At 37.1% G+C, this 10,422-nt stretch overlaps 1 protein-coding gene across 1 annotated transcript in view; it reads left to right on the top strand.

Annotated features, from left to right (window-relative positions):
* Positions 1-205: 205 nt before the first annotated feature.
* Positions 206-10,422, top strand: part of HIBCH (3-hydroxyisobutyryl-CoA hydrolase) — a gene marked incomplete at its 5' end in the record, with an annotated part of 37,490 nt that continues 27,273 nt past the window's right edge. The window contains 5 exons of the mRNA XM_009074163.1: positions 206-248; positions 1,019-1,159; positions 2,554-2,638; positions 3,507-3,587; positions 5,567-5,619. Of these exons, the coding sequence (XP_009072411.1) occupies positions 206-248; positions 1,019-1,159; positions 2,554-2,638; positions 3,507-3,587; positions 5,567-5,619 (403 nt within the window). The remainder of the gene's footprint in view (positions 249-1,018; positions 1,160-2,553; positions 2,639-3,506; positions 3,588-5,566; positions 5,620-10,422) is intronic.

Raw genomic sequence — 10,422 nt, 5'->3', positions numbered from 1 at the left:
TTGGGACTAGATGATCTCTAAGGTTCACTTCTGTGATTCTGTGATATTGAAATTGTACCCTAATTTACTAGATTTTAAACAGGAAGCTGTAAAAATTGGATTCAGAAATTTTTCTGGCAAAGATGTGCTTAACCCAGCAGTCAGATACTTGGGGCTTATGTGGCTGGTTTATGGTTTAGCTATCTTCTTAACATTTCTTTTTCAGGCTGAAGCCATTCAACAGACTGCAAGTAATATTACAACATTTGGTAAGTACAGCATCTTGTTTGACTGAGTTGCAAGCTTTCAGGACTCTTTTACTCCCCTGAGACAGACAGCTCATGCAGCTTCTAATGTGTCTGCATGCAGTGTTTCTGAGTGCTGTCATTTATTGCTCAGGCATAGCACTGCCCACATTTTCCAGCACTTTTACAAGCTACTGCAAATTCAGGCATAATTATTTTGGTTTTTCTCACCTGTATAGATAGTCGCTCTGTTAGCTTCCACAAATTCCTTAAATATCATGCCACTGTGAGTCTGAAGTTGTGGAAATAGTTCAGTGACTTGATCTGTACTGTTAAAAGTTACTTACAGACAGAGCAATGTGTGCATTTGGGTTTGCAGTGTCAGACTGGCAGTAAGGACACATGGAACTGTTTTAATTGTTGCAGGTCTTTTCAGAATATCAGTTTTAAGGAATCATGTTCTGTGTTTTATTAGTAGGATGGAGGTTTTGTTTGTTTTAATCTTGTTTAAATGAACTCAAATGATATTGTCAAAATATGTGTGGCCCAAAAACTTGTCTGAGGTTTATTACCCTGAAGGACTCCAATATGAAGTGGTTCCAAAAGAACTGTTTAGGAAATGCAAATGAAACTCGAAGTACAGTAGGAAAGACTTTAGTATACAATTCCAAAATGTATGTTTTATGATTTTAAGCAGTGCATTTTGAGAATATATTTCCATAAACACTGCTGTAAGTAGGTTACTCAGAGTATCTAACTGGTGACATTTGCTTTATTTGTTTTTGCATGTACAGAAAATGTCTAAGCAAACAGATGCAACAGCTGAAGTGTTGTTGGAAAAGAGAGGAGGTGCAGGAATAATAACTTTGAATAGACCCAAGGCTCTCAATGCACTGAATCTTTCTATGATCCAACAGATTTATCCACAAATAAAGGTTAGTAGCTCCACTTCTACCCATCTGCTATATATGTATGTTATTTGAAACCAATTTTAAAACTCAGTCTGATGCTTCTTAATGTACTGATTTAAAGAATTAAAGTCTGTGCGAATGCATTAGCCAATGAGCTCAGATGTATAGAACAGGAAAAACAGTTTCAAGCAAGTTAGAGAAGCCACGTCAAAGAAACAAACTGTCAGACAAAGTTGAATTCAGCATCTCCATAGCTAAACAGACACCCCTATTAATGCCAGAACTGAATTAAGAGCAAGCAGTGCTCCATGTTTGTGTGTTCCTTTTGGCAACACCCAGCTGGTCAGACAGCATGCACGGGTTCTGAGCTATACAGTGGTGTTGCCTCTTAGGTGGATGCATGTTCCATGGGAGATTGCATGGCTGAAACAGAGCATACAAACCATTAGGAAGCAAGGTGCTGCCTGTGTCATTCCTTCAAGGAGAACTCTATGGATTTACAGGTGCTGTTTCTACAAGCTAGTGATGTACTGGGAGATTTTGAGCATGCAAACAGTCCTTTAAAATTTAATTATACTATTTATCATATGCACGAAGTCAAACTTTTTGAATGCCAGTATTTGTTGGATAATTGTCTGTTGCCTTTTGGTATTTTAGATGACTGTGGTACAAATTTGTGAAATACTTAATCTGTAGTAGAGTAACTGAGCTTTATTTGAAGCACAACCTTAAAAGGTATCATAATTATAAGTGCAATTGCTGGTAAACAGAAATATCATGTCTCTTTTTTATCTGAGTACACTTAGTTGATTAAGGGACATACAAGCACAGTTTAAAAGGTATCTTTTTCTCACTACAGCTGCACCACTGCTGAGGTCAGGTAACAATGTATTTATTTCATAAACAAAACTCACAGTCTTTGTACTTAACAAAACATATGTGGACAAATTGCTTTGACCCATTCCTTGATTAGCATAGATTGCAGTAATTTGGAAAAAACTATCAATTTAAAAGCTGATTTCTTTGTCAGGCATCATAGGTTTAGACAACTTTCATGATTTGGCCCAAAATGTTGTTATATGTCTTCCATATTCCCATGTTTCTGCCCCAGCATTGTGTTCCCATTGGGATTTATGCTGGGCCCTGTTTCAGGGATGCTACCTTCCCCCAGAGACTGGGAGCTCTGTACAGGTGTTTTCTTGAAATACACAAGGCAGCTCTCCTGATCTCTGCTGTCACACTTGAATAGGACACAAGTGTGTCAGACATTTAGTTCTCAAACTTCACTGTAAGACAAACTATTTTAAAGTATGGTTTGATTTGCCTTTTGAACAATCAAAGTAAGAATTATAGACAGTAAACAGAGAAGCATTTTTTGCATATGTTAATCTCACATGGAAACATTTACTTCTTTTTAGGCTTGGGAGCAAGATCCTGAAACTTTTCTAATAATTATAAAGGGAACTGGAGGAAAAGCTTTTTGTGCTGGGGGTGACATCAGAGGTAAGGACTATAGTCAGTTAAACATTTGGCATATCTTTGCCAATTCCTATTTTGCATTGATGTCCTTTGCTTACTGTAACTTGGGCAAACAGTCTTTCTACACAACAGTGAGAGAGATCAGTTGTGCTGCCTGTTTATGATACCTGTATGTGCACATGCTGTTTAAGTTATTTGTCAGGAGACAACTATTGTATAAAAGAGTAAAAATTGTGCTTTTATGAATAACTGGTAGTAGCAGCCAGTCATTCCAGGGAAGAGAGGGTTCTTGTCTCTGCCTTTCTCTTCTCATTACTGACAGCTTCTTTACAAGAAATTTGAAGGGTCCTATTAGGTAGTTCTGATAGCTATTAATTGTCTGTTTGAGATGACTAGATACAGAGCTGAAGATGGTGTTCAATATATCTGTGATTATTTTGCAACTATGAACTGTAGGAAAACTCCAAAGTGTCAAAATTAGCAATTGTTTTAAACGGTAGGTAAACTAATGGTGCCCAAGTTATTGTTAAATTATGTTTTGCTCTAATTAGCTTCTCATTTTTGGTGTTCAGAGTCTTCAGTATAATTAATTTTAAGTTACTGTCCTATATATTGATATGAAAAATATCAGTTAGGAGGGGTTCCATAGCATAGAAAATGGACTGCACTCTCACAAGTGTGTGACAAAGTCTCCAGCATTATACAAAAGACTCAAATATGAAACTTTGCTTTCATATTTAAATTTGAGCAAATTTCCTCAAATAAAATAAAGCTGGATTAAGTTGCTGTCTAATTGCTGTAGAAAAACTTTTTTTACTTGTACTTTCTATTGAATTTACAGTTACCTTTGGAATTTTTTCTTCTATATTTTTCTTAAATTTTTTTTCTTAAGCCATCACAGAAGCAGGAAAAGTTGGAGATAAAATGTCACAAGACTTCTTCATAGGAGAATACAGGCTGAACAATGCCATTGGTATGTTTAATAGTAAATTCTTAAGTACAGTTTTTATAACAGTGGCTTTGAATGTAAATTTACTCTATCTCTTTGCTAATCTATGAAAGATTGTGATAACAGCATAGAAGTAATAACCCATGGTTTACCAAGTTCAATACAGGTACTGTAACATTTTCATACCTTGCATGCAGAATTTGTTTCTTTTGTTAAAACTATTGTGACAGCTATTTTATCCCATCCCATTGTTCTGGGTAGTTGTATTTCCTCTATGGAAGAATTAAGTCTTAGCTGCAGACACTGCAGTTCTGTATCATCGATCTGCTTCAAATAAGACCTGAGGTAAAACCAGATGCATGGAAAATCATTAATATTTAGTCAGAAAGCAGAAGATCAAATCGTGTTAAGGCTTTCCATTTAAATAAACTGCATGAAAGAATAGGACTGCATAAGTGAAGCCAGGAGTTAACTGCCTTAGTTTATTGCAGGCAACTAACAAAGGCACTGGGTGAGGTTCACTGGGGTAAAGGATATTAATTCCTTAGGGTAAAAGTCAAGAGTTGAATGTTTTGGTGAAAAAAAAACTTCTCCAAACATGCTTTGAGTACAGTTTAAGTTTTTAGACATTGTATCCAGTCTTAGTCACTGCAGGAGGAGAAGTGAAGGTGTTGCTTAGATTGACAGAAGAGCACAGTTATTAGAATAATTTCTGTGGGTTTATTTTAACTTTGTTTGACAGTTTCTAGGTTGAGCATGCTTGTCATGTAGCTTTCTTGTCTTCACCAATAAAATGCAAGGAAAATAGTTTAAGGTTTCACATACTTGGGGGAAAATTAGTATTACCATGGCAGTTGGATTTGATGATCATTCTGTTGCAAAGGTACATCATTTAAAAGTCAGAGTTTGGGTTTTTGGAAGTTTTTTAGGGTGTTCAATATCTATAATGCATGTCATTACAAACCTTAGATTTTTGATAATTCTGGTATGATTGTATTCCATTAAGACTGATTTCTGGCAAAAAGGTTTATTTATATCTTATATTTTACAACTTAAAAATACATAGGGAAGCTGCTTTCACAGCATTGCTGTGGGAAAGGCATGCTGCTATAGAAATTTTAGTTGAGAGGCTTGCAGCTACAGTTCATGCACTAGCTTGTATGTTCACGTAAGAGCAAAATCAAAAATATAATTCTTTTACGTTTTCTAACTACTGATTTGAATGACTGAACTGCCTTTTACAGAAGTGTTTTGGGTTTTTTTTAAAGCAAGGATCTATAGTTGCTACCGAAAAACTAGCAACTTCATTGCAGCAGATACCTGTGTCAGCAGTCGTTTTGACATTTAATACTGACCTGAAAGCACTGAATGCAAGGCAGTGGTTTCATTCTCAGTGAACTTGTGAATCTTTTCATGAATGGTAGTTGAAAGCATCATTTCCTAACAGATAAAGTTGTAGATAAAACTGTGGTGCTTTATCATCTGCACTTGCTTGTACCACCTTTAGAGCTGTGCAACAGCTGTGCAACATGCAAGAAAGTTGACAAGACAGAACCTATTTGCAGTATAGTCAGATTTTTGACTGAAAGCTGCCAATACTTCTGGCTCTGTAGTAAAGCACTGAAGGGCTGGCACACACTGTGCTGTTAATCCAGGCTGTGAGAGGGGGTGAAGGGGCAACTGTTGTGTCCCAACATCTTACAAAGCTATTTAGAATGGCTAAATTGTCAGGTACTCACATGGCAAACAGCCTGACATTTGATAGTTCTATAATGTTTTCTTGCAACACTCACAATGTAGTAAGTCAGTAACTGGTGTTTCTTTTCATTGCTTAAGAATTGCACAAAGTACCTTCATTACAAGTTGATATTTTAGTGTTTAAATCACCATTTTTTTGTTGCTCTTATGGAAGTAGGACTGGGGGAAATATGTCATGTGGCGGTTAGTCACAGGTCACTCTTTTCAGCAAGATGTATCATTGCTTTTCTTTACCTTTCTTACAGGCACTTGCAAGAAGCCATATGTAGCACTTATCGATGGCATTACAATGGGAGGGGTAAGTTAAGTCCCTGAACCTTTCTTGCTTGTCAGGGTACATTGTTGCTGTTCTTTGGCAGCTGATACAGGAGCTTTCTCTTAGAATCTGATCCAGGGATTGTGCTGGGGAAAAGAGCAGAATCCTGTCAGTGTAGGAAACAACCCTCACAGAGGTTTTCAGATTAATGAAGGGGAGTTTGTAGATCAAGAGCTGAGAAGAATTTTCTACTCGAAGTGTATTAAAAATAGAATTATAGAAAAGTACAGTTAAAGGAGAACTTGGTGAAAAATTGGAAAAATACCATTCTAAGCTGTACTTTAGCAGACATTCACAAGTTTCATATTTTCCCAACAAGTCATCTGGAAATGATTGTACTTTCTCACCTCTGCAGTACTGTTAAAACATGAGTTCCAGGCTCCTGATTTCGCACACACCCCCCGTGCCCCAGGTCACACCTTATTAAGTAAAGCAACATGCAGAAGACTCCATCACATTGCTGGTTATACTCAGTGTGAATAATTTTTTCAGCAGTTGTTGGCTGTAAACACCATAAGTAGATAGTTAAAAGGGCATTGCCATGCTTTTTTACATGTCAAAATGCTGTTCTCTTCAGTTTGACATGTGTTGGATATATTTCCACCATATCAGAGAGTAGAATACAATAAGCTTAAGTTATTTTGAACAAGGAGTTTGACAGTGGAGTCTGTCAGCCATGTCGTGGCTTAGATTTATGCTGTTTTCTTGAATGCCACTATGATAGAGGTGTACAGTCTATTTAAATTAAGTTTGTCAAAGGTAGGATGCAAGAAGTGGAACACTACAAGATCCATGACCTGTCATGACTCTTCCCTTTCCATTTTTTCCTTACACATTTCATTTATCTGTTTTGGTTGTGGTGATTACAACTTGTGATCTAAACACACAGTAGCTCTTTTCCCTTTGCTTCTCTGCAACCAAGCCCCACAGGTCTCAGAGACTTAATGCCCTCCCAATCTAGTATACATAAATTGTTTCCAGCATAAAAGGGAACTAGTTTTGTAGCTCTTATTGCAGAAAAAGTATTTCGTAGACCAGAAGGACCTAAAGGTTTGTGGATAAGAGGTATGGAGTCCGTTTATTTTATGGAGTTTTGAATAATAGCATGGAAAGCTATGAATGAGCAAAACTGCCCAGCAGTCAATGTCTTTTTAGAGATCCTGTAGGTTGCTCATTATGATTGTGGCCTAAGCAGGAATAGTATTTTGTTATTTGAAAGGAAAGGGTATTTTTGGACTGAAAAGATCATAGTGGAGACAGATAATCCTGCATTACTGAGATTCTTTATTAGTTCTCTTTCCTTTAAAGAGCTTTTAAAAGACAGCAGTTAGTCTGAAACTTTAGTTGGATAACCAGATTTTAGTAAAGGATCCCCAAATTTCAGTGAGACCTTGACAGAGTTTAACTGCCATTGTGGTTTGAATGACAACTTATTTGGTTATGCTCATATACTAGTAGCAGTTGTGTTTGTTGATGGTTAGGGGATTTAGAGTGAGCAAGTACACAGCCTAACTTAGAGGGACAAGCAGATAGGTCTCAAGTTCCAGACTACTTTTAAGCTATTTTTTTATTTGTTTAACCTTGAGTGCTATTTGATTTTTACTTGTAATACAGCTGCAGTTTACCCTGAGGTAACGTACTTCATACAGGACTGCACCTGCATTTGTATGAAGGAGTTAGTCTGTTCATCAGATAAGTAGATGCTTTCTTTTAAATCACTCAGTCACTGGGTTCTGTGCTCTTAACACAATCAGGTCATATTTAATCTATTCCATATGTTCAAGATCTGGCTGACTTACCCTACTCCCTGCAAACCAGAAGGAGCTAGGAACATTTATCACTTATAATCTACAGTAAATGCCTGTAAAAAAAAATTACATTCAAGCCCTTGGCTTTAAAAACAAGTTATTTTAGCTTGAGCTAAACAGTCAGGGGATACCTCTTAAACACTGCAATTTCACTACAGATCATTTATCTATGAAGGAGAATGCAAGCAAGTCAGTCTCAACCTTGCTCAGAAAAGCAGCACTATGCACAGAGTGCTTTATTGTTCTAATCTAAAGTTAAAAAATCATGTAAGTGTGTTAGAAACTCAGTTATTGTGTGTTTAGGTAGTAAAAATCACTACTAATGCACAGATACCATAGATTAGTGATGGTAAAACTTGGAATTTTATCAAAAAATGAATTGGTTCCGCTTCAGCTGGGGTTGGTAGGTGGCTTTGAGAACTTTGTTAGCCAATAGATGGGGCTGTGGGGCTTGTTCTCTGCGCCTTGTCTGTGCTCCTGGGGTTCATCAAAAAGTGATACTCAACACAAATTTATCTTTTTGCACTCATTCAGAGCAATAAGTTCAAGTGCCAAGTTTGATGAAGCAAAGATGACTGCAGTTTACTGAAAAATAGTGAAATGAGTTATAAATGCCACATTTACTGCTAGAGGGTGTATACTGTTGAAGGGAACACTGGGCATCTACTCTCATGCTGCTATTCAGATTTAGCTGATTTCTATCCATAGATATTTATTTCCTTGAAATTAAACACCTGAACTGTAGACAAGAAAGGCAGAGTATTTTTTTAAATATTCTTGTCTGCAAATGACATCCCAAGCTTGGGCTCTTTGATTCTAGAAGAGTCCCAGTCTTATCCTGAGTTCTTTAGAAATGTTCCAAAGACCACCAAACTTAGGATGTCATTTGCAGACAGTAATATTAAAATTTTCAGGAGCTAAGGCCATTGCTTTTAGTTTAGAGAGGAATCTGCAACAGCATGTAAGGGGTACCCTCTCTTAGTAGCATGTTTTAGCACGTGCATCATTTAGAAACTGCTAGAGCTAGGCTTTATTTTAGAACCACAATGCTAAACAATCGTCAGTAATCACACCCACCAAGTATTTTTTGATGTTAAGTAGGTTTGGTCTTCAGAAAGGTCAATGGCAACTGGTTTCACAGTTGAATTTTATGCTTTGTGAAAAGCAGTTTGTTGCTTTGTCAGGCCCATTGTCTAATGTTATTGAATGCTTATGTGTTTTTTTATTAGTAAGGCCAAAATAGGCTCTCAAATACTTAGATTTTTGCTAATGATTAAAGGCTGCTCAAACAAGAATTCTTGGCTTTGGGCAGTTATATATGGGATTTAATCATTTAGTGTGACCTCTTACTCAGCATATTTGCTAAGTTTGTTTTAGCAAGTTATGGATTTATAAAGGTTATACCATTATATTACACTTTCTGCTTAATAAAATGAACGCTTTGAATTTTAGGATGAGAAAAGGTCTTCCTATGTGAAAAGTAGGTTTTAACTTATATGGTAACATGCAGAATTTTCAGTATAGAAATAGAGTTTGATAGAGTTGCTGCTCTCTTAAAACCTTTGCAAAGCTTTGAGTTACTCCAGGAATCTTATTTTCCAGTCCTCATGTTTAGGGAGAGTAATAGGAAGTTTGTACTTTAAAATAACTTGCAATTTAAAGAAGTAAAAGTCATTTGACCTTATTTCCATCCTCAACTCCCTCAGATTCTGGGGCCCAGTTTGTGAGAGCAGTAGCAGTACACAGTTCTGACTGCTTTATTCTCTCCTCTGTAGCAGAGGACCTCGGGTATATGGACTGTGATAGTAAGACAACTTGTTAATTGGGTCTTTGTGTTCTTGAGTGGCTTTGCATTAGCTTTGTCAACACACTTGGCAGTACAGGGTTTTTTTAGGCAAGGACTTTTGCTTAAACTGAGAGGCTTACATCTAAGTTGCTTACATAGAGTATCTTTAGGGTGGCTATGGGACAGTAGAAATATAAGACCTGTTGGAGTATTAGTCACTTGGATAATAATGTGAAATATGTTAGGTTTTAGACTACACAGATGTATAGAGCTGGGAGGAGCCTCAGGATTACTCTTTTGCACTTGAAATAGGGTTAAACACAGCTTGATGACTGCTGAGCAGATTTTTACTTACTGCACTCAGAACTCTCCAACAGCCGGAATTCTGTTTTTTCTAGGTATCCCACCTGAGTGCTTTGTTATTCTTTCTAAGATTCCCTAGTGTCTAATTTAAGTCTTTAGTATGTGTGATCAGTATATTCCTGTCTCAGTCACATCTCTCCATGAACATTTCATTCCTTGCTCCCAGCCATTTCTCTTTAATAGGGACAAGGATAGTTATTAAGCCTTTACTATAGATTAAGTCTCTCAGTCTTCTTTCAATCCTCTGGAATCTCTCCCATTTTTGTTCTTTACAGTTCATTGCCAGAGACCAGACAATATTTCAGCTCCAGGATTCATCAGCACCAAGTAGAGCAGAATAATTATCCTCCATATATTACAGATATACTGTCACAAATAGTCCATGTAATTAGCAGCTTCTGCAAGCATCAGGTGCTAGAAGGCTACTGCTTCCAGTTACTCTGAAAACTATCCCTCTTGCCTCTTTAATCCTTAAATAATATAAACTTCTATCACAGTACATTTCTATATTGTTTACCTTTCACCAATTTCTAAATCTTCTTCCTTGAACTGAACTCATTTGTCAAAGAGTCAGTCTTGCAGAGCTTTGCAGAGCTACCCTTTTCCTCAAAGACTTTCTCTTTCAAGAAAGCTGAGTGCCATATCAGCTGGCATTGGGCTGATTAGGCTGCCCGGGTGCACTGAATCTAGGCTGAGTGTTCCCACTTCAGCCCTTGGCTGCCTGCTGGTAGAGACTCTGCTGTAGTGAGAAACCTTGAGTAGTTCTTTTTGCAGCAGCATTGCATTATTTGTATTAATTTCATGGTTGCTATAAACCCCTGAAAACTG

Source organism: Acanthisitta chloris, unplaced genomic scaffold (assembly GCF_000695815.1).
Source record: "Acanthisitta chloris isolate BGI_N310 unplaced genomic scaffold, ASM69581v1 scaffold35014, whole genome shotgun sequence".
Taxonomy (NCBI): Eukaryota; Metazoa; Chordata; class Aves; order Passeriformes; family Acanthisittidae; genus Acanthisitta; species Acanthisitta chloris.
Note: the sequence above shows the minus strand (reverse complement) of the source record. Positions and strands in the feature narration are given on the sequence as shown.